Consider the following 24,663-nt stretch of genomic DNA (forward strand, 5'->3'; position numbering starts at 1 on the left):
CTGTGGTTCTGGACTCTCCCCCAAGAGGAGCATCCTCTCCACATCTACCCTGCCCAGCCCGATAATCATCGTGTACGTTTCAATAAAGTTGTCTCTCATTCCTCTAAGTTCCAATGAGTACAGGCCCAGTCTCCTCAACCTCTCCTCATGATACCTGCCAAGTGAACCTTCAATGCCAATATAATTTTCCTCAGATAAAGGTCCCAAAACTGTTCCCAGTATTCCAGCTGTGGATGAACCGGTGTGTTTACTCACTTGTGGGAGTTTAGTTACTGCACTTCCACAGATTATAGCCACGACTACACTTCCAATGCACTGCAATTGACTGTTGAAACACATCAAGAGCTTTTGAAAGTCTGAAAGGCAATGTGGAAATTCAATTTCCTTTTACTTTATGAAAAAGTACTTAACCTAAATAGGTTAGTTAGGGGTAAATGGAGAGTAATAGGGTAGGGGAATGGGTCTGGGTGGGTTACTCTTCAGAGGGTCGATGTGGACTTGTTGGGCCGAAGGGCCTGTTTCCACACCCGAGGGATTCTATGATTCTAAATGAGTGAAAGTGAACATTGAGATGATATGTGGAATCTGACAGACAAGAGAGAAAACAGAAAGTTGGACTTTATTACCTCTGATTATCATCTTATTTCTCAGAGCATTATTATTGCACTTATTTCTTTAAAAACATAATAAATTATCCATTTTTGAAACAATTGTCTTCAGGTATTGTTTCTAGAAGAGCCTCTTACAAACTTCTGTAAGCTCGCTGTCATCAAACTTGTAGCCAACGTAAATGTGTGCAAATTTGCAGCTCAGTGAGGCAAAGGCTTCAGGGTCCAGCAGGGATTCTCAAGATTTCTCAAGATCTCTTTGTAAAAACTGGGCCACCAGTTTCGTCCAATTGGTTGATAAGAAAGGAAGTATCTATTTTAGAAAGGCCGTTTTTTTTTTAAAAGAGAAGTACAAATCAGACAGCATTGTGCACTCATTTGTGAAGAGTGTGAAAGCAATGCATCATGGGTTTGGCTAAAATGGTTGTGAGAGGTCAGTCAGTAGGACGTCTCCTTTGACCCTGGCGTTATGCGTAAAACGCCCAGAAGAAGACGCAAACGGCCAGCAGAATGATGGCGTTCATGTTGACGACATTTCTCCACAGGGGCACCTCTGAGATGTCGGTCAGCTGCTGTTGAAGGGCTTCCTGTTCCTCTTTGCTCAGCTTTTTGGTCTTCTGGTCGAATCCACAGAACCAGTTATAGGTTTTCTTCCAGCAGCTCACCCCTTGGACTGACTCTGAGACAACAAGAACAGAGCACAGTGGGTGAGGAAGGTGGAGGAGGTCACTCGGTTCAAGGCCAGTTCGCCTCTACCTCTGTCTGCAGCTAATAAACACCCCTCAATGGTGAACAGTCCAATCATCCCCCAGCATCCACAACATTTAAAATGGATTTCCAAACTTAACGTACAAAATTAGGTCACTCCCCCGCCCCCCACTTTGACTTCCATGAAGATCAAAAAACTATTTTCTCCCGAACACACTCAAATCAGTTTGTGTGTGAAATGGTCTCCTGACTCTGCTCCTCAATGGCTGGCCTTTCATTTAAAGGAGAAAGTGAGGACTGCAGATGCTAGAGGTCAGAGGTGAAAATGTGTTGCTGGAAAAGCGCAGCAGGTCAGGCAGCATCCCAGGAGCAGGGGAATCGACGGTTCGGGCATGAGCCCTTCTTCAGGAATGAGGAGGGTGTGCCAAGCAGGCTAAGATAAAAGAAGGGACTTGGGGGAGGGGCGTTGGAAATGCGATAGGTGGAAGGAGGTCAAGGTGAGGGTGATAGGCCGGAGTGGGGGTGGGGGCGGAGAGGTCAGGAAGAAGATTGCAGGTTAGGAAGGTGGTGCTGAGTTCGAGGGTTGGGACTGAGACAAGGTGGGGGGAGGGGAAATGAGGAAACTGGAGAAATCTGAGTTCATCCCTTGTGGTTGGAGGGCTCCCAAGTGGAAGATGAGGCGTTCTTCCTCCAACCATTGTGTTGCCATGGTCTGGCGATGGAGGAGTCCAAGGACCTGCATGTCCTTGGTGGAGTGGGAGGGGGAGTTGAAGTGTTGGGCTACGGGGTGGTTGGGTTGGTTGGTCTGGGTGTCCCAGAGGTGTTCTCTGAAACGTTCCGCAAGTAGGCGGCCTGTCTCCCCAATATAGAGGAGGCCACATCGGGTGCAGCGGATGCAATAAATGATGTGTGTGGAGGTGCAGGTGAATTTGTGGCGGATATGGAAGGATCCCTTGGGGCCTTGGAGGGAAGTGAGGGGGGAGGTGTGGGCGCAAGTTTTGCATTTCTTGCGGTTGCAGGGGAAGGTGCCGGGAGTGGAGGTTGGGTTGGTGGGGGGTGTGGACCTGACGAGGGAGTCATGGAGGGAGTGGTCTTTTCGGAACGCTGATAAGGATGGGGAGGGAAATATATCCCTGGTGGTGGGGTCCGTTTGGAGGTGGAGGAAATGACGGCGGATGATACGTTGGACATGGAGGTTGGGTGGGGTGGTAGGTGGGGACCAGTGGGGTTCTGTCCTGGTGGTGATTGGAGGGGCGGGGCTCAAGGGCGGAGGAACGGGAAGTGGAGGAGATGCGGTGGAGAGCATCATCGATCACGTCTGGGGGGAAATTGCGGTCTTTGAAGAAGGAGGCCATCTGGGTTGTTCGGTATTGGAACTGGTCCTCCTGGGAGCAGATGCGGCAGAGACGAAGGAATTGGGAATATGGGATGGCGTTTTTACAGGGGGCAGGGTGGGAGGAGGTGTAATCTAGGTAGCTGTGGGAGTCGGTCGGTTTATAGTCAATGTCCGTGTTGATTCGGTCGCCCGAGATAGAAATGGAGAGGTCTAGGAAGGGGAGGGAGGAGTCTGAGACGGTCCAGGTAAATTTGAGGTCGGGGTGGAAGGTGTTGGTAAAGTGGATGAACTGTTCAACCTCCTCGTGGGAGCACGAGGCAGCACCGATACAGTCATCGATGTAGCGGAGGAAAAGGTGGGGGGTACATAAACCCCTCAGTTAGATTCCAGTCTGTAACTCACTCCTGGGGACCTGTTATTGGATCTGTGAAGTGATCCTTGTTGGATGTTAGACTGAAGACAAGATTTGGTCCAGATCATATGGTGACCGTTGGAACAGATCTGACTAAAGAGTCTGGCCTTTCCTGGGCATCTCTGTCCGAGGAAACTAGGCCAGGATCCAATCAGTGCAGGATTAGTACTCTAGCTGAAAGTATGTTTCTTTTTTTTACGGCAATAGCTGCTCTATTCCAGGAAGCAAGATGTTTGTATGTTGGGCAGCCATTTTGACAGTGACTGCAAGAAGTTGGAGAGGGAATACGGATGCAGGTGGCTTATGGGATAGGATGCTAGATGAGTAATGGATAGAGTTCCAAATGGGAAAGGGGCAGGTTGTCATGTAGGTGAATGGATAGGATGATGGTGGGAGGTGGGATAGGATGCCAGGTGGCTGATGGGATAGGATGCCAGGTGGCTGATGGGATAAGATGCCAGGTGCTGATGGGACAGGATGACAGGTGGGTGATGTGATAGGAAGCCAGGTGGCTGATGGGTTAGGACGCCACGTGGGTGATGGGATAGGACAACAGGTAAGAGATGGAATAGGATGCCAGGTGGGTAACTGATTGGGTTCCTGAGGGGCAGGATATCTTGTGGATGTATGGGTAGAACATTAGATCAGCGAGGCGGGTAAACTAGGAGCTGGGTTTGGGATAAGATTTTAAGTGGGTATGGCAATCGTGTCTATCTAACTCAACCTTTTGATGGATGCTACTGTTATTGATGGTGTGAAGGGTATCTCCTGAATATTGGTAGTGTATCGGGAAATTGTTTGACCATGGAGGATATGATTGTTAATGTTATGGCAAATCCTCCTTTAGTTGGATACAATTTGTTCAGACTTTGTGTTGTGAAAAATGGTTCACATTTCAGGAAGAGGGAGTTCTATAGATTTGTTACATTGAACTGTCCCAAAACATCAGTTACGTTCAATTCTACTTAGCAGTAGGGGTGGGTTTTATTATAAGGTTTGCATTAGGTTATTCAAAACAGTTCAGGGATCACTGAAAAGCAGTTCTCGCGTCACAGTTCATTGGGCAAAGAGACATTAATAGATGTCTATTTTTATTGTAGTTTCCAACCCCACAGTTTCCCACCATTCCCTTCCATAGCTGACCCTGGCATGAAGCAGCTGACTGCAGACACAAGGTGTGACCTCAATCCCAATATCCTGTGAGGAGGTGGCGGTGAGCTGCCTTCTTGAATCACTGCAGTCTTTACATTGTCCGTTAGACCCACAATGCTCTTGGGGAGGGAATTCTGGGATTTAGACCCAGCCAGTGAAGGAAGAGCAATATATTTCCAAGTCAGGATGGTGAGTGTCTTGGGGGGGGGAGGGAGCTTGCAGGTGATGGTGTTCCCATGTATCTGCTGCCCTTGTCCTTCTAGGTGGAAGTAGTTGAGGATTTGGAAGATGTGCCTCAGGAGATTTGGCGAATTTTTGCAGTGCATCTTTTGGATGCTGCTGAGCGTCAAGGGTGGGGGGAGTGGCTTTTGAAGATCAAGAGAGCTGCTTTTTCCTAGTTCCTGAATGTTGGTGGAGCCACACTCATCCATCATATTCCTGCCTTGTGCTTTGTAGTTTGTGGACAGGATTTGGGAATTCAGGAAGTGAGTTACTTACTGCAGTATTCCACCCTCTGACCTGCTGTTGTAGTCATAGTATTTATAAGGCTAATCCAATTCAGTTTCTGGTCAATCTTACCCCAAGATGTTGCTAGTGCAGGATTTAGTGATGATAATTCCATTGAGTATCGGGGGCAGATTATTTATGGCATCCATTTTTGGAGATGGTTGATGCTCTGGGTGGTGTTAATTTTATTAATCAGCTGAAGCCTAGATATTGTCTGGGTCTTGCTACGTTTGAACATGGACTGCTCCAGTATTTGAAGGAGTCTCAAATGGTGCTGAACACTGTGCAATCGTTTGGTCGCATCACCGTTTCTGACCTGACGGTGAAGGGAGAGTCAAGCGTCAAGTGTGAAGCACGTTGAGCAAATGCAGTGTTTGTAGGTTAGAGGCAGATGTGAGTCAGGTCACATTCTGTAAGTAAACCAACTCCCAAGAAAAGGATTCCTATTCAGTTTCACACCTCACCCTCTGCTTTAAATAAAGCAGAGCAGAGCAGGGGAACAGTCACTTCGACCCACAGACCCTGCATTGACTCATGAGGCTTCTAAACAAAAAACCTTTTGCCTCCATGTGATCAAATCCCTCCATTCCCGACCTACTTGTGTATCTATCAAGATGCCTCTTAAACATTGTTATCGTAAAATTTATTTAACAACCTACTCCACACTCCCAGAACATATACCTCTGTGCCACCGCTGTGTATGTGTCTGTGTGTGTGTTTGCATGTCTGTGTGTGTGTATGTGTGTGTGTGTGTGTGTGTCTGTGTGTTTGTGTGTGTATGTGTGTGAGTGTGTGTCTGTATGTGTGTTTGTGTGTCTTCTGTGTGTATGTCAGCATGTCTGTGTCTGTATGTATGTGTGAGTGAGTGTGTGTGTATATGTGTGTGTGTCTGTGTGTGTGAGAGTGTATGTGAGAGTGTGTGTCTCTGTGTGTGAAAGTGTGTGTCTCTGAGTGTGAGTCTGTTGTTTATGTGTGTGCGCGTGTGTGTACATGTGTATATATATATATGCACAATACATACACAGGACAACCTCAATTATCCAAATGGGACGGGTAGGGACTACTTGGTTCAGATGACTGATTGTTCGGATAATGTTGTTATGGGACCTTGAGATCTTGTTCGGATAATCCGAAATTCGGATAATTGACGTTCAGATAACTGAGGTTGTTCTGTAAATATGTATACAATATATGTAAAGAGAAAGAAGGTATTAAAAAGTAGGAGTCAAACTGGGAGATAGTTCCGGGAAGCTGGATACAGTCATTATCTGCTGTGTGAAAATGTTTTGCAAAGTCACCTTCATCAATATCCATTTTGCTATCATTATCTTCATTCTTCCAATCATCATTATCCAGATCTACACGTTCCTCTTTGCTGTTTCGCAAGCTCCAACACAGTCGGTAAAGCTAAAATAAAAATGACATTCATGACTATAATTCAACTGTGAAACAAACACTCATTTTCAAATCTTCAAACAAGAATGTTACCTGCAACTGTGTGTGTACCACATTCAGGCTGTGGAACATGGGTGCCACAATGTGTGCAGCACTGTAACCATCCCAAACACTGGCTCCTCCCAACCATTCCGAACACATGCCTCACCCAAATATTCCAAACACATGGATCATTCCAAAAAACATGTATCATCCCACCTGATTATCCCAGAACATTCCAAACACACTGGAGGTCCTGAATTATCCAAAAACCAGGCTTTATCCCAAAGATATTGATTAACACACAATAAAGTTGGATCATCTCACGCACATGGATTACCCACACCATGCCATGGTTAGCAGTCCGATTGCAGGGGTAGGGATAGTCCTGTAATGAAGCCCATACTCACGTGAACATCATCAATCGGCTTTGTCAGGAAGGACACAATGAGCACCATCACATTGGTGGCGACAAAGAGAATGATGGCAAAGTACAGGTAATGGATGCCACAGATAATCTTGGGACAGTTGCTCGGATGCACACAGCTGCCCGTTCCATACACAAACTCCGGGATCATTCGAGACAAGCCAGTGGCAAGGCCAAATATCAAACCCCAAAACGCACCCTACAATAACAGGATCACATTAACACGTCAGAGGGAGAGCAACCAATCAGCCGCCTGTTTCACACAGGATGCACCTCGTTTCAGGAATGTCTGCTGGAGTCTACACTTTCGTGAAATCCAGGTGGTGTTTGGCCTCAATTCTATTTTCCTGCCTGATCCCCTGTTTCCATTGGAGTCCCAAAACCAATCAGTCTCTGCTGGAAAACACCCAATGACTGAACGTCCAACCTCTCTGGGCAAGATTACAATCCTCCGAGTGTCAGAATGCATTTCCACCCCCAGCCCTAAATAGTTGGCCTCTCATACTGAGAGCATGCCTTGTAGTTGTCGGTACCCTAGTTTTGATGGAACACCTTCTTTGAGCCCTCTCAGAATTCTACCTGTTTCAATTTAATCATTTCTCCCTTTACCGCAGAGAAAGTAGGACTACGTGTAGGTGACAGGTTTAATTCAGACCACAGGAAGACTGGAGATCGAGTGAGGTGGGCAGAGCTCTGTGGGGAAGGTGGTTACCTTTACAGCGCTGCTTATGGACAACGAAGAAAGGAGAGCCCCTCCTCTGTCAGGACACCAAGTTTGTTGTCTCAGCAATATTGGGTCCCCCTCTCTATCCCAAATCTCAAGATGCCAATGGGATGGAGGAACCCATCTTGGCAACGGGTTCCTGATGTGCTGTTGGGTGACTCTCCCAGATGTTCCCCACCTGGCAGGCAGCCAGGCCTGTCAGTTAGGCCGCAGCGATGCCGTGAGGAAAACAAAGGCGTGCCGTGGATTTTAAAACCTCACAGTGCATGGACAAACAGGATCTCGAGGCATCTTTCTCCAAGGGCTGTGCCATTTTTACGCTTCCCCCCCCCCCACCCCATGCATTGTCTAATTCTCACTTCAACATTAACCTTGGATGCGCTGCTTGTGATCGGACTCAATGGGGAAAGACAAAAACAAATGAGTCTCTACCATTGTGTTGTTCGAGCAGCTATCAAACGATGTTGTAAAGTCCTGAAGGGGAGTGACAGGTTAGATGTAGGCCAGCTGTGTCCTCTGACTGGAGAGTCTCGAACTGGGGGAGCGCTCCATTTCAAAATAAGTCACTCAGGGTGGAAATGAACAGGACACTTTCACTCAGACAGTTTGTAAATCTTTCAATTCTCTGCCCCAAAGGGCTGCAGAAGTTCAATCATGGAGTACGTTTAAAACAGTGATGGACGCATGTCCAAATACTAAAACCAAAACCAAAATCCGATGATATAAAGGGATCGAAGGAGAGTGGGGGAAAATTGCTTTCAGGCCACAGTTTTTATGGACTCAGCTGCCAGAGGAAGTGGTGGAGGCTGATACAATTATAACATTTTAAAGGCATCTGGATGGGTGTATAAATAGGAAGGGTTTGGAGGGATTTGGGCCAAGTGCTGGCAAATGGGACTAGATTAGGTTGGGATAGACGAGGTGGACTGAAGGGTCTGTTTCTGTGCTCTACCTCTCTCTGACTCTGCTGTTCAATTGCACAGTCATGGCTGATCTTTCACAAAGCAAGCTTGATGGGCCGAATGGCATATTCTTGCTCTTCTGCTTGGCAGGAGCATCATTCGAGAAAATTTGACTGCAAGTCACATAAAGAGATATTCAGTCAGGTGACCAAAAACTTAGCTAAGGAGTCATACGGCACAGAAACAGACCCTTCAGTCCAATAAGGTAAAAGTGAGGACTGCAGATGCTGGAGATCAGAGTCGAGACTGTGGTGCTGGAAAAGGCAGCATCCAGGGAGCAGGAGAGTCAATGTTTCGGGCAAAAGCCGTTCATCCTTCGGTCCAACCAGTTCCATGCAGACCATCATCCCGAATTAAACTAGTTCCCGCTGCCTGTGGTTGGCCCAAATCCCTCCAAGCCTTTCATATTCATGTTTGTATCTGAATATCCTTTAAATGTTGTAACTGCACCTGCAATAACCATTCTTCTGGAAGTACATTCCACATGCAAACCACTCGCAGTGTAAAAAAAAAAATTGCCCCTCAAGTCCTTTTAAAATCTTTCACCTCTCACCTTAAAAATATGTCCTGTCGCCTTGAAATCCCCCAGCCTAGGGAAAAGACACCCTCCATTCACCTTATCATCGAGTCATAGAGTCATAGAGATGTACAGCACGGAAACAGACCCTTCGGTCCAACCCGTCCATGCCGATCAGATATCCCAACCCAATCTAGTCCCACCTGCCAGCACCCGGCCCATATCCCTCCAAACCCTTCCTATTCATATACCCACCAAGATGCCTTTTAAATGTTGCAATTGTATCAGCCTCCACCACTTCCTCTGGCAGCTCATTCCATACACGTACCACCCTCTGCGTGAAAACGTTGCCCCTTAGGTCCCTTTTATATCTCTCCCCTCTCACCCTTAACCTATGCCCTCTAGTTCTGGACTCCCCCATCCCAGGGAAAAGACTTTGTCTATTTATCCTATCCATGCCCCTCATGATTTTGTAAACCTGTATAAAGTCACCCCCTCAGCCTCCGACGCTCCAGGGAAAGAAGGAGCAACCTGTCCAGCCTCACCTTACAACTCCAACCCTCCAGTCCCAGCAACATCCAGGTCAATCTCTTCTGAGCCCAAAGTGGTTGGGTAATAGGAATGTTTTTAAAGAGGAAAGTGAGGGAGAGGGGATGAGGGGGAATTCCAGAGCTTGTGGTCTCGGATATTGAAGGATGCTTGGGAGGTCAGACTGCCAAGGAGTCTGAGTCAATGTGGGTCAGCAGGCACTGAATGGGATGGGACTGGTTACAGACAATGCAAAGCTCATTCAACCTACCGGTAGAGGCCCATGCTTGACTCCCTGAACAGATCAGGCCTTTTTCTTGCTTCTGCAGTATTAGGGTATCAGAGTGAAAGTCTGAACAGGAGCAGTAAAAGAAACATTGCTGAGAGCAGGTGGATGGGGAAGGGGGTGAGGAAGAGCGAAGAGAAATAGTTGGAATGTTATGATGGGGCTTGTACAGGACGTTGGTGAGGCCTGTGTCCTGTCCTGGTCCCCTAGTTTTACAGTCACAGAGTAATACAGCATGGAAACAGGCCCTTCAGCCCAAACTGGTCCATGCTGACCATCGTGCCCACTCCGCTAGTTCCAATCACCCATATTTGGCCTATATCCCTCTAAACCCTTCCCATCCATGTACCTGCCAAAAGGTTTTATAAATGTTGCTATTGTACCTGCCTCAACTACTTTGTCTGGCAGCCCATTCCATATACGCACCATTCTCTGTGTGAAGAAGTTGCCCCTTAGGTCCTTCTTAAATCTTTCCCCTCTCATCTTAAACCTACACCCTCGAGTTTTTAATTCCCCATCCCTGGAAAAAAGGCTGTATGCATTCATCCTGTCTATGCCCCTCGTGATTTTATACACTTCAATAAGGTCACACCTCATTCTCCTAAGTTCCAAGGAATAAAGTCCTATCCTGGCCAACCTGTTCCTATAACTCAGGCCTACTAGTCCTTGCAACATCCTCGTAAATCATCTTTGCACTCTTTCCAGTTTAACTATGTCTTTCCTATAACAGGGTGACCAAACCTCTACACAATACTCCAGGTACGGCCTCACCAATCACTTATACAACATTCCAATTCCTAGACTCAATTCCTCATCGATAAAGGCCAGCATGGAAAATATGTTTTTCACCACCCTGTCTACCTGTGATGTCACTGTCAATGAACTATGTATTTATACTCCTGGGTCCATCTGTTCCAGAACACTCCTCGGGATCTTATCATTTACTGTAAAAGTCCTACCTTTGATTTTCTAAAGTGCAACACCTCACACTTATCTGTGTTGAATTGCATTTGCCGACCTCCAGCCCACTTCCCTGTCTGATCGAGATCCCTCTGTAATTTTTGATAACCTTCCTCGCTATCAACAATACCTCCTAATTTTGTATCATCCACAAACTTGCTAATCATTCCTTGGACATTCACATCCAGATCATTTATGTAAATAACAAAGAACAAAGGTCCCAATACTGACCCCCGTGGCACACCACTAGTCACAGGCCTCCAATCAGAGAAACAACCCTCAACCATTATCCTCTGCTTCCTGCTATTGGGCCAATTTTGAATCCAGTTAGCTCGCTCTCCCTGGATTCTATGTGACCTAAGCTTCAAAACCAGTCTGCCATGCAAAGGCCTTACTAAAGTCCACATAGACAACATCCACTGCCCTACCTTCATCTATCCTCTTGATTACCTGTTTGAAAAACTCTAAAAGATTTGTCAGACATGACTTCCCACACACAAATCCATGCTGACAGTCCCTAATCAAATCTTGACTATCTAAATGTTGGTTGATGCTGTCCGTTAGTATCCTCTCCAACAGCTTGCCTACCACTGATGTCAATCTCACTGGCCTGTAGTTCCCTGGCTTGTCTTTGCTACCTTTCTTAAACAATGGAACAACGTTAGCCACCCTCCAGTCTTCCCAAACTTCAGCAGTAGCTAAACGTGAAGCAAAAGTCTGTGCAAGGGCCTCTGTAATTTCGTCCCTCACCTCCCACAATGTCCAAGGATGGACTTGACCAGGCTTATAGGAAGGAAATCGCTAAACTGGAGAAGGGTCAGTCCACATTTACCAGAATGTTGCTGGGGGTGGCGGGTTTGAGTTATGGGGAGAGGCCGGATAGGCTGGGACATTTTTCACTGGAGTGTGGGAGGTTGAGGGGTGATCTTATAGGAGTTTATAAAAATCATGAGGAGCATAGATAAGGTGAATAGCAAAGGTCTTTTCCTGAGGGTGGGGGAGTTCAAAACTGGGGGGGGGGGCATATTTTTAAGGTGAGAGGAGAAAGATTTAAAAAGGATGTGGGGAGGGGGGCAATCTTTTTACACAGGGAGTGGTTAATGTGTGGAATGAACTTCCAGAGGAAGTGGTGGATGTAGGTGCAGTTACAATGTTTAAAGGACGTTTGGATAAGTACATGAACAGGAAAGGTTTGGAGGGATACGGGCCAAGCACAGGCAGGTTGCGACTGGTTCAGTTTGGGATTATGGTCGGCCTTGACTGAAAGGTCTGTTTCTGAGCTGTCTGCCTCTATGAGATGCGCAGGCCATGTGATGTAAATAAAAGACCGCAGAAACCTACTGGCTCGTTGACACGCTTGACAAAGATGGCCAACAGGAAGACAGAAGCTATCGGAGGACCCAGGTAGCTGGTGATTGACTGGATGTAGTCAAAGAGCTGTCCACTCTGTGCCGTTTGGACGATCGGAATCCAGGCAATACTGATCCCAATCAGGACCAAGGTGAAGACCCTGAGGGGGCAGAAGGAACAGATAATAAGGAATGACAAAAATTCCAGGCTCCTCCATTTCCACTTTGCCATCAAATTGAGCATAGCAATTGTAAGCTGCCCTGAACAATATGAACTGATTTCCCTGTAACTGCTCCAAGCATCACCACATTCCTGTCTGAGCAATGCAGATATTTGCCAGATGTCAATAAGACAATGGAGCACCTCAATATTACTGACTGCAGTTAGAAGGATGGTCAGTTAGTACTATCCTTGTCTGGAACACGCAGCAGGCTATTCAACTACATGAATTGCAGGCTGTCAGTTATTAAATTGGGTGGGCACTTCTGAAGCAGAGGGTCCACTGAGAATTCACTCCCTTCATCAGAGAAAGTGGAGTCGCAGGTCGATAGGATAGTGAAGAAGGCGTTTGGTATGCTTTCCTTTATTGGTCAGAGTATTGAGTACAGAAGTTGGGAGGTCATGTTGTGGCTGTACAGGATGTTGGTAAGGTCACTTTTGGAATATTGTGTTCAATTCTGGTCTCCCTCCTATTGGAAGGATGTGGTAAAACTTGAAAGGGTTCAGAAAAGATTTACAAGGATGTTGCCAGGGTTGGAAGGTTTGAGCGACAGGGAGAGGCTGAACAGGCTGGGACTGTTTTCCCTGGAGCGTCGGAGGCTGAGGGGTGACCTTATAGAGGATTATAAAATCATGAGGGGCATGAATAGGATAAATAGACAAGGTATTTTCCCAACGAGAGGGCATAGGTTTAGGGTGAGAGGGGAAAGTTATAAAAGATCTAAGGGGCAACTTTTTCACTCAGAGGGTGATACGTGTATGGAATGAGCTGCCAGAGGATGTGGTGGAGGCTGGTACAATTACAACATTTAAAAGGCACCTGGATGGGTATGTGAATAGGAAGGGTTCAGAGGGATATGGGCCAAGCGCTGGCAAATGGGACTGGGTTAATTTGGGATATCTGGTCTGAATGTATAAGTAGGACTGTAGGGTCTTATTTTGTGCTGTATGATTCTGTGACTCTGTAAAGATTATAAAATTCTATTGCTGTTTAACTGTGGGCTCATAGGGTTAGAGAGTACAGGGGTGATGAGTGAGTGAGTGAATGGAACTTGCTTTGAGCTTAGTCCAGGAAATGCTGTTCCAGCTGATTGTATGTTAAGAGTGGAGAATGTGGGAGAATATTTGAGTCCGCAGGTAACAAAGTCCGAGATGAGGGTTTCACTGGTTGATGAGTTGAGGTGGAATATGACGGTCTTAGTGATGACACAAAGAAGGGTTACATCTGAAACATTGACTTCTCCATCTCCTGAAGCTGCCTGGCTTGCTGCGTCCTTCCAGCCTCCTGCCTGTCTACTTTGGATTCCAGCATCGGCAGGAGTTTTTTTTGTCTCTAAACAAATCTAGGATTAGCAACCTATCCCGGAGTCAAATATGATACAAACTTCAGCGTGCATTCACAGGAGGTGGGAGCGAATGGAGAAGTGAAAGGACGTATGGGAATAAAAGAGAAGGTTCTAGAAGGGACGAAGAGAAAGGAACGTATAAAGGGAGCAAAACTGGAAATACGGTGATGGGCTCCCCTGAGATGCATATGGCAGTGGGTTCAGGGCGAGCCTAAGTGAGGTAAAGCTGTTTTTTTACCAACTTGTGAATGAGGCTCCAGCCAGCTGTTAGTGGAGCTGTCAACGTTCACCAGAAATGTCTTCCCTCCCCCCACTAATGGACAATTCATTCACATGGTGGGTGGCATGGTGGCTCAGTGGTTAGCACTGCTGCCTCACAGCACCAGGGACCCGGGTTCGATTCCTGCCTCAGCCGACTATGTGCAGTTTGCACGTTCTCCCTGTGTTTCCTCTGGGCGCTCCTGTTTCCTCCCACAGTCCAAGGATGTGCAGGTCAGGGCTGAATTGGCCACGCTAAATTGCCCCACAGTGTTCAGGGAGGTGCGTCAGTCAGGGGTAAATGTAGGGGAATGGATCTGGGGACACTCAGACACAGGGAGAATGTGGAACCATCACATCGACAGTCGCCCCGAGGCTGGGATCGAACCTGGGTCCCTGGCGCTGGGAGGCAGCAGTGCCTCCCTGACGTGTTAATGGGGCTTATTAGATGGCATCGCCCGCGATCACAGTTTGTGGTGTAAAGTGGAGCAGGACAATACAACATCCTGTACCTCCCTCCCTTCTTCAGACAATGTCACCTACTGAAGGCTGAGAGTACGGCCTACTTGAAGGTGAATGCTTGGAACAGGGTGATTCTTACCTTCCTGCTAACATAAGTTCCTTCTCTGTTGCTTTGGGCCTGATCTTGGTCCAGATGTCCATGGTGAAAAGTGTGCTGGCACTGTTAAAGATGGATGTCAGGGAGCTCATCAACGATGCCAACATGACAGACAGCATCAAGCCACGCAGACCTAACAGAAAATAAGAAACAGTTCAGACCACAATCTATCATCGCTGTTACAAGCCTTTTACAATACCATCTACCATTACACGTTGCTCGATCAAGGCAAACTCCAGCAAAGAGCTCCAATTGCTGATCTATTTTTATATTTCCTGGCTGATCTCCTGTCCAAGGGAGCTGCTGGTAATGTCACTGCGTCAGGATGTCTAAGGGCAGGCCCTCAGAGGTAAGGATTCAAGTCCCATAAAGATCCCTGGCAGAATTTAAACACTTTCTGAAAGCCAAAATCAGTCATTATGACCCTGAAGGCAAAATTGATGTTTAAAAACCCATCCGTCCATACATCTGACTCCGGAAACAGGAGTAGGCCATTCGGCCCTTTGAGCCTGCTCTGCCATTCAATATGATCATCCAACTCCATCCCCTGTTCCCGCTTTCTCCCCCATTACCCCATGATCCCTTCAGCCTGATCCGATGCCTTCTTGAAAACATTCAATGTTTTGGCCTCAACTGCTTTCTATGTGAGGTCGAGGTGATGGCCTAGTGGTATTATCACTGGCCTGTTCATCCAGAGGCCCAGGTAGTATTCGAGGGACCTGGATTCAGATCCCGCCACGTAGATAGTGAAATATGAATCACAATGAAAATCTGGAATTACAAGCCTAATGGTGACCATGAATCCATTGTCAGGGAAAGCTCCTCTGGTTCTCTAATGTCCTTCAGGGAGCAAACCTGCCATCCTCGCCTGGTTTGGCCTACGCATGACTCCAAACTGACAACAATGTGGTTGACTCTCAATTGCCCCATGAGGGATGAGCAAGAAATGCTGGTCTATCCCACCAATAAATTAAAACAAATCCCACAGGGTGGAACTTTATAGGTTTCTCTGAGATTGTCCCCCATCCCCGGTGAATATAACCCGAACCAATCCAGGCTCTCTTCATCGTCAGTCCTGCCATCCCAGGAGTCAGTCTCGTTGACCCTCTGAAAAGGTGTACCAAAGTTCTCAGCCTGTGGCTCACTCACTACCACCCACCGCTTGTCCAAGTCCGACAGTGTATGTGGAGGGCTGTCCTTCAATTGGTCACCTTCACCCATCTTTGGGCATTCCATTCCACCATCTTATCCATTCATGGAATGAGGGCAGCACTGGATTTATCGGCCATGCCTAATTGCCCAGAGGGCACTTAGGAGTCAACGACATTGCTGTGGGTCTGGAGTCACATGTAGGCCAGACCAGTTACAAATGGGAGTTTCCTTCCCTCAAGGGCATTAGTGAACCCAGCAATCAAGAACAGATTTGTGGTCATCATTAGGCTTCAGATTTTTTTTTTAAAAACATCAAATTCAAATTCCACCCTCTGCCATTGGTGGGATTTGAACCCATGCCCTCAGAGTATTAGGTGGGTCTCTGGATTAACAGGCTGGTGTTAATGCCACTATACCATCACCTCCCCCCAGTGGAGGACCCTCGTATAAGAAGTGTAGGGAGACCGTGCCATCAGGGACCTGGGGTAGAAGGCACTGTCCATGCGAGCCATGATCTTATTAATTGGCAGGAGAGGCTTGATGGGCCGAATAGCCTACTCCTGCTCCTATTTCTTATGTCCACCCAGCCACGTATTGGATACCGTTAGCAAATTCCACACCCGTACCTTTTCCACGTTATTTTTACATTGCGTCTTTGCAGACTGGGACTCACCCTTTGGCATCAGCTTCACCACCAGCCGGGGGTAGGCAATGTTGGTGCATCCAACATCAGCATCGCAGTACTCTTTGCAAAGACTGGGCACAACACAGCCTATGACATCTGCACCAAGTTGAGATCAAGAGAATATCAATGAGCTTTCCCCCATTGTGATCAAACCGAACATCTGGCCCTTTGCCAGGACCTGTCACAAACCCCAAGACGTTACAGCCCATTAACGGAGCATTCCTTTGGAGTTGTTATTACAATGGTTGACGGTCAATGGGTGCACAACAAAATCCCACAAACAGCCGTCTGACCAGTGGTGATGATATGGGGCAGTAGGGTAGCTCAGTGGCTAGTACAGCTGCCTCACGGTGCCAGGTTCCTGGATTTGATTCCAGCCTTAGACCACTGTCTGTGTAGAGTTTGCACATCCTCTCTGTGGGTTTGCTCTGGGTGCTCTGTTTACCTCCCACAGACAACTGTTGGACACGTCAGGAGAATTAGCCATGCTAAGTTGCCCATAGAGGTCAAGGATGTATAGGTTAGGTGTGTTAGTTAAAAATAAAGAGAGGATGGTCTGGGTGGGATACTCTTCGGAGGGTTGGTGTGGACCTGTTGGGCCGAAGGGCCTGTTTCCACACTGTAGGGAATCTACAATTTGTTTTTTTTTGGTGTCATTGAGTTGAGACGTTGGCCAAGATGCTGGGGCTGATATTCTCGTGGACTCAGATCCACCTACCCACACTCCCACCGTATCCCTTAATTCCTGGGGGGAAATACCTTCTGGTCTCCTCTGAACTGCACAATGGGTTCTGTAATGCCCAGTTGAGAGAGCAGGCAGTACTACAATGAAAGACAGCACCTCTGACAGTGCTGTCCTCCACCAGTACTGTCTGGACCAATGCTCAAGGTTCAGCTGTGATTGCAAAGTTCACCACAGGAGGGCAGGGGACAATCGCTATGTCAGGATACCAATCACCAGGGTGATTGGAGGTCAGGGGTCAAATCAATCAACACTCCAGATATTTCCAACCAGAGCTGGCAAAGAGTGACACAATCCTCTGACTCAACGTTGGGCAGTGTCACAGTGAGCTACGGCAGAGAGAAACTCAATGAGGACTGAGATGAGGAGAAATGACTTCACTCAGGGTTGTCAATCTTTGTTTTTAGCCCATGGAGATGTGGGTACTCCGTGTTGAATGTACCGAACACTGAAATAGTTGAATCTGAAGAGAGGGCAAGAAAGTTACACCACAGCCCATCGCCAACTGTGATCCTGTTGAAATACTGGGCCGAGTCTTACTTTTCAGGGCTAAGTTGGAATTGTATTAAGCTTTTATGCAGGGATTCCCCCCACAAGGACTGGCGAGTTTTCTCACCAAATGTGTCTCGTGAACTCCCCACCTTACCCCCGTGGTGTCCCCCATATCTAATTCTTGTCCCATCTTACCATGTGCTGTTCTTGGAACAGATGCCCGCTCAGACATATCCACTGAAATGCCACATCCATGGCATCTTTAAAAAGGCCGCTGTGCACCCCTGGGGTGGGCACTGGCATTCCGAAGCTGCCCTGCTCAGTCAAGGGCCGAATCTGAATGCATTGCAGAAGGGGAATGGGGTTCCATGATTTCCCCTGCAGGGGCCCGAGTGGAACTGGTTGAAAGGGCTGGTGCAATGGAGAGGAGCCTTCTTTTCCCAGAGGACGAGCAGAGGAGCTCACCAAATCTTGACAACCTGGTCCAAGGTCATTGTGCTGTCCTCACTCACTATCTCGGTTCCTGCACCCACCTCCCACTACGGCTCATGTTCTGCCATTCTCAAGATCGCATAGGAACACCGCCACCATCTGCAAGTTCCCCTCCAAACCACTCACATACGAACTGAGAGCAAGAGGAGGCCATTCAGCCCTTTGAGCCTGACCCGCCATTCAATAAGATCATGGCTGATCTTCTCGTGGACTCAGATCCACCTACCCACACTCCCACCGTATCCCTTAATTCCTTTATTGTTCAAGAAAATAAGATTTAAAAATGTTTGCTGTAGTCGCGTCAACCATTTCACTGGGCAGTGAATCCCATAGATTGACAGCTCTCTAGGTGAAGAAGTTCCTTCTCAATTCAGTCCTAAATCTGCTCCCCCCTAATTTTGAGGCTATGACTTGGAAATACAGGTAGAAGATGCTTTACCCAAACATCCAAAAACCGAAAAACTCTGAAATCTGAGTGTTTCTTTGTGAAGTTTTTTCCTCATTAACAAGTTTGTTTGGCCAGCGAACAGTTAACCCAAGTTGACAGCCACTCGATGCAGGTCACTCAGATGTGACGTGGGGTGGGGTGTGACCCAGCACGTTCTCAGTTAGAAGTCGGCTTCTCCGGTAAGATTTTTTTAAAAAATGTCACCATTAAACTGCCACATTTTGAAAATTCCGAATTCCGAAAATCAGCTGGTCCTGAGCGTTTCGGATAAATGATCTTCTACCTGTACATCTTGGTTCCTTCAGTGTCCCGGGGTCAAAGTCCTGGAACTCAATCCCTAAGGGCATTGTGGGTCGACCTATAGAACATGGTCTGCAGCGGTTCTCGAGGACAGCTCCCCCCCAGCCACCCCCACACCCCCCCCAACCCCCACCCGCCCCCCAAATCTTCTCCGAGTCAGCTAGAGATGGGCGATAAATGCTGACCTAGCCAGTGATGCCCACCTGTGACCTTAAAATAAAAGTTCTCCCCACAGCACCACTGTCCCTCCTACCCCGCTAATAACGCAAACCCTCTGAGTTGTGGGGCTTAAGCCCAAGTTGTCTGAAAATGCCACTCCCACTGGGTCTCCCTCAACTACTCTTCTAGTGGGTTTGTAAAACACAATTTCCCTTTCTTAAATCCATGGTGACTTTGTGTAAAACCATTGGTTCTCACTGTCATCACATCTCTTATAATAAAATCCAGCATTTTGCCTACAACTGATTTTACGCTAAACACTCTGCTGTTGATACAGAAAGGAAAGAGACAAACAGAATTCCATTTACCAGCATCCAATCTGCTGTTAGAATCTATAGAATTTTAAAAGACGAGTACTAATGCATCCACTATTTCCATGGGTACCCCCTTTAGTGCTCTGGGATGTAGAAACATAGAAGATAGGAGCAGGAGGAGGCCATTCAGCCCTTCAAGCCTGCTCCGCCATTCATCACAATCATGGCTGATCATCCAACCCAACAGCCTAATCCTGCATTCCCCTCATAATCTTTGGTCCCATTTGACCCCATGAATCTAGTCACCCCATGAATATATCCAATGTTTTGACATCAACTATTTCCTGAGGTAATGAATTCCACAGGCTCACCACTCTCTGGGTGAAGAAATGTCTCCTCATCTCTGTTCTCAATGGTCCACCCTGAATCCTCAAGACTGTGACCCCTGTGGTTCTGGACGCAGCCACCATCGGGCACATGCAGATTATTAGGACCTTGGGATAGATCAGCTTTCAGTCCCATTAATTTCTCCAGCACTTTGGTTTTGCTAACTTCAACAGAGTCACGGGTCTGCTCCTGTTCCTTGTTCTTGTGAAAGAGAGCGGGAAGTTAGGTGGGAAGCTTGATGCTATCCGATAAAGCTTCCTCAAAGAATTCCGTGATAATCCGTACCTGTGTACAGAATCCGACTGATCATTCCTGGGAAGACCATCAGGTACATGGGTAACAGCTTGAGGTAGCCACAAAGGATACAACCAGCCTTGACATGACTCATATTCTTCGCAGAGAGACAGCGTTGAACGATGACCTGCGATGTGACAGAGAGGAGCATGTTATTGCTGAAACTGAGCCTTTCATGTTAAATCTTGTCAAAACCCTCATTCTGGAGACCCCCATTGGTTTGTTTGGACCAAGTATGTCTTCAGTCATGAGCTCCCTTTGAACCGTTGGGTTGAAGGTGGAGCTAAAATGATTGACTCGGGTTTGGGAGCCATTATCTACTCCCAGCAACTTGCAGGTTCTGGGCAAAAACCAGCCATTATTCTGTGCAAAATGTGTCACTGGTTTGGCCAGCATTTAATGCCCAGAGTCAACCATATTACAGTGGGCCTGGAGTCACATTACCCAGACTGGGTAAGGGCAGCAGATTTCCTTCACGTCGTGGAAACAGGCCCTTCGGCCCAACAAGTCCACACCAACCCGCCGAAGCGCAACCCACCCATACCCCTTACCTAACACTACAGGCAATTTAGCATGGTCAATTCACCTGACCTGCACATCTTTGTGACTGTAGGAGGAAACCAGAGCAAACCCACACAGACACTGGGAGAACGCGCAAACTCCACACAGTCAGTCGCCTGAGGCAGGAATTGAACCCGGGTCTCTGGCGCTGTGAGGCAGCAGTGCTAACCACTGTGCCACCGTGCCACCCATAGTGTTGATTTTTCATGGGAATGGAGGACATATAAGACACAGAAATGCAGCAAAGCAGTTGGTCATAGAGATGTACAGCATGGAAACAGACCCTCCAGATATCCCAACCCAATCTAGTCCCATTTGCCAGCAACCGGTCCATATCCCTCTGAACCATTCCTATTCATATACCCTTTTAAATGTTGCAATTGTACCAGCCTCCACCACTTCCTCTGGCAGCTCATTCCACACACACACCACCCTCTGCGTGAAAGAGTTTACCCCTTGGGTCCCTTTCCCTGAGTTTTTTTCTGCCCCTTAAAGAGTTAGTCCTAGTCCTGCCTTTCACCCCCCATGTCCAAGGCCAGCTATGATTAATGAAAATCCATCAAGGTCAGCATTAAAACTGATGAAGAGAAGACTCAGTAAATTGCCTACCATCACACAGACTGCACGCTTCTCACTGATTCACAACACAATGAAATGGCTCCTTCTTGAGCCTTTTTCCTGCCTGTTTGATATACTGTAGCAACGGTGTACTGGTAACATCACTGTGTTCATAATCCTAATTCTCTGGGGTCCTGGGATGTGAATGTGACATAATTGTGGAATTTAAATTCAATGAACAGGTCTGGAATTGAAAACTAAACGTTGTCTGTGATGGTCATCACTGATTGTTGCAAAAATGAATTTAGTTCGCTAATGCCCTATAGGGAAGGAAATCTGCTCCCCTTACCTGGTCTGGCTGACATCTGACTCCTGTGATGACCCTCAAGTGTCCTCTGAAATGACCTAGTGAACCCTCATTGGGAGGGCCATTGGAGATAGCCAATAAATGCTAACCTTGCCAGAAACACCCAGATTCCATGAAAGAAATGAAAGCTGAGGGAACAAATAATTTCATTAAGAGCTTCGACCTGCTTGAGGAGGCTTCAGGCCAATCCCCATCCAATAACCTGCTCCGAAAACTCTGCTCACCTCTCCCACACTCCAAAAATGTGCAGGTCAGGTGAATTGGCCATGCTAAATTGCCCATAGTGTTAGGTAAGGGGTAGATGTAGGGGTATGGGTGGGTTGCGCTTTGGCGGGGCGGTGTGGACTTGTTGGGCCGAAGGGCCTGTTTCCACACTGTAAGTAATCTAATCTAATCTAATCTCTTGACAGCTGGGGCAATTTCAGATAGTCCATAATGCTCTTCAACTTTCAACATAAACCAACCCACAACATTCGAAAGCAAAGTCAATTTTCTCTATCTCCCGATGTCAATGGATCAAAGATTCCAGGATCCAGGTCAGATCTACATTTTTACCATAGTAATCGGTTTTTCCTTGGGCCAATATCCTATCTGTGTGGTAAGTCTTGTTGAAATTTGTCTGTTCGGATTTGGGATATATTATACACAGACAAACAAACAACGGGCAAAAGTATTACCCCTTCCCACCTAAAGTGGTGGAGGTAATTAATAACTGATCTCGCGTTCATTTCGTCTTGTGAATACAATCCTAACCTGTTACTGGCCTTTCTATGTTGATGCGCTTTCCACAGACACACTTGCATAATACATGAAAATGTAGAAAATAGGAGCAGAAGGAGGCCATTCAGCCCTTTGAACATGCTACACCATTCAATACCATCATGGCTGATCATCCAACTCAGTCTCCTGTTCCTGTTTTCTCCCCGTGCCCTTTGACCCCTTTAGCTCTAAGAATTATATCAAACTCCTTGAAAACAACAGAACGTAGAACATTCCAGCGCAGTCCAGGCCCTTCGGCCCTCGATGTTGTGCTGACCTGTGGAACCAATCAGGAAGCCCATCTAACCTACACTACTCCATTCTCGTCCATATGCCTATCCAATGACCATTTAAGTGCCCTTAAAGTTGGCGAGTCTACTCCTGTTGCAGACAGTACTCTCCACGCCCCTACTACTCTCTGAATAAAGAACCTACCTCTGACATCTGTCCTATATCTATCACCCCTCAATTTAAAGCTATGTCCCCTTGTGCTAGCCATCACCATCTGAGGAAAAAGGCTCTCCCTGTCCACCCTATCTAACCCTCTGATTATCTGATATGTCTCAATTAAGTCACCTCTCAACCTTCTGCTCTCAAATGAAAACAGCCTCAGGTCACTCTGCCTTTCCTCATAAGACCTTCCCTCCATACCAGACAACATCCTGGTAAATCTCCTCTGAATCCTTTCCAAAGCTTCCACATCATTCCTATTATGTGGTGACCAGAACTGGACGGAATACTCCAAGTGTGGCCGTACCAGAGTTTTGTTCAGCTGCAACATGACCTCATGATTCAGAAACTCAATTGCTCTACCAATAAAAGCTAACACACCGTATGCCTTCTTAACAATCCTATCAACCTGGGTGGCAACTTTCACAGGGATCTATGTACGTGGACACAGAGATCTCTCTGCTCATCTACACTATCAAGAATCTTACCAATAGCCCAGTACTCTGCATTCCTGTTACTCCTTCCAAAGTGAATTACCTCACACTTTTCCACATTAAACTCCATTTGCCACCTCTCAGCCCAGCTCTGCAGCTTATCTATGTCTCTCTGTAACCTACAACATCCTTCGTCACTATCCACAACTCCACCGGCCTTAGTGTCACCCACAAATTTACTAACCCATCCTTCTACACCCTCATCCAGGTCATTTATTGAAATGACGAACAGCAGTGGCCCCGAAACAGGTCCTTGCAGTACCCCACTAGTAACTGAACTCCAGGATGAACATTTCCCATCAACCACCACCCTTTGTCTTCTTTCAGCTAGCCAATTTCTGATCCGAACTGTTAAATAATTCTCAATCCCAAGTCTCCATATTTTGTGCAATAACCTATCGTGGGGAACCTTATCAAATGCCTTACTGAAATCCATATACACCACATCAACTGCTTTGCCTTCAGTCAACTGTTTGGTCACCATCTCAAAAGAATTCAGTAAGGTTTGTGAGGCACGACCTATCCTTCCCAAAACTGTGTTGACTATCCCTAATCAACTGATTAATTTCTGACTGATTATAAATCCTATCTCTTTTAATCCTTTCCACCACTTTCCCACAACTGAAGTAAGGCTCACTGGTCTATAACTACCAGGGTTGTCTCTACTCCCCTTCTTGAACAAAGGGACAACATTTGCTATCCTCCAGTCTTCTGACACTATTCCTATGGACAATGATGACATAAAGATGAAAACCAAAGGCCCTGCAATCTCCTCCTGGCTTCCCAGAGAATCCTCGGATAAATCCCACATAAGGCCCAGGGGACTTATCTATTTTTAACCTCAACTGCTTTCTGTGACAGAGAATTGCACAGGTTCCCCACTCTCTGAATGAAGACTGTTCTCCTCATCTCAGTCTGAAATTCAGGTCTACCCTGAATCCTTAGACTGTGACCCCTGGTTCTGAACTCCCTGGTCGTTGGGAATATCCTTCCTGTGTTTACTCTGTCTAGAGATTAGAATTTATAGGTTTTGATGAAATCCCAACCCCCGTCCCCTTCTTCGAAACTCGAGTGAATGTAGTCCTAACTGGTCCAGTCTGTCTTCATCCCCCAGTCCTGTCATCCCAGGATTCAGTCTGATAAACTTTCACCGCACTCCCTCCGTAGTCAGAACATCCTTCCTCTTGCACATTCTCCCCGTGTCTGCATGGGCTTCCTCCGGGTGCTCTGGTTTCCTCCCACAATCCAAAGATGTGCAGGTCAGGTGAATTAGCCATGCTAAATTGCCCATAGTGTTCAGGGATGTGTAGGTTAGGGTGAATTGGCCATGCTAAATTACCCATAGTGTTCAGGGATGTGTAGGTTAGGGTGAATTGGCCATGCTAAATTGCCCATAGTGTTCAGGGATGTGTAGGTTAGGTGCATTAGTCAGGGGTAAATGCAGAGTAATGGAGGGTGGAATGGGTTGGGTTGGGTTACTCTTCAGAGGGTCGGGTGGACTTATTGGGCCAAATGGCCTGTTCCCACACTGTAGGGATTCTCTAAGGAAACCAAAACTACACACAGTTCTCCAGGTGTGGTCTTACCAAGGCCCAGTACAATTGCAGCAAGATATTAGATTAGATTCCCTACGGTGTGGAAACAGGCCCTTCAGCC

At 47.0% G+C, this 24,663-nt stretch overlaps 1 protein-coding gene across 2 annotated transcripts in view; it reads right to left on the reverse strand.

Annotated features, from left to right (window-relative positions):
- Window positions 1–617: 617 nt before the first annotated feature.
- Window positions 618–24,663, reverse strand: part of slc5a1 (solute carrier family 5 member 1) — a 102,949-nt gene continuing 78,903 nt past the window's right edge. Inside the window, exons 9-15 of one of the 2 annotated variants that reach the window (XM_072587092.1) lie at window positions 19,810–19,945; window positions 16,179–16,286; window positions 14,336–14,486; window positions 11,903–12,071; window positions 6,568–6,783; window positions 6,022–6,130; window positions 618–1,287 (exon numbers count right to left, since the gene is read on the reverse strand). In XM_072587092.1, coding sequence (XP_072443193.1) covers window positions 1,076–1,287; window positions 6,022–6,130; window positions 6,568–6,783; window positions 11,903–12,071; window positions 14,336–14,486; window positions 16,179–16,286; window positions 19,810–19,945 — 1,101 coding nt within the window. In that variant the 3' untranslated portion in view covers window positions 618–1,075. The remainder of the gene's footprint in view (window positions 1,288–6,021; window positions 6,131–6,567; window positions 6,784–11,902; window positions 12,072–14,335; window positions 14,487–16,178; window positions 16,287–19,809; window positions 19,946–24,663) is intronic. The other variant, XM_072587093.1, reaches the window with a different exon arrangement.

Source organism: Chiloscyllium punctatum, chromosome 17 (assembly GCF_047496795.1).
Source record: "Chiloscyllium punctatum isolate Juve2018m chromosome 17, sChiPun1.3, whole genome shotgun sequence".
Taxonomy (NCBI): domain Eukaryota; kingdom Metazoa; phylum Chordata; class Chondrichthyes; order Orectolobiformes; family Hemiscylliidae; genus Chiloscyllium; species Chiloscyllium punctatum.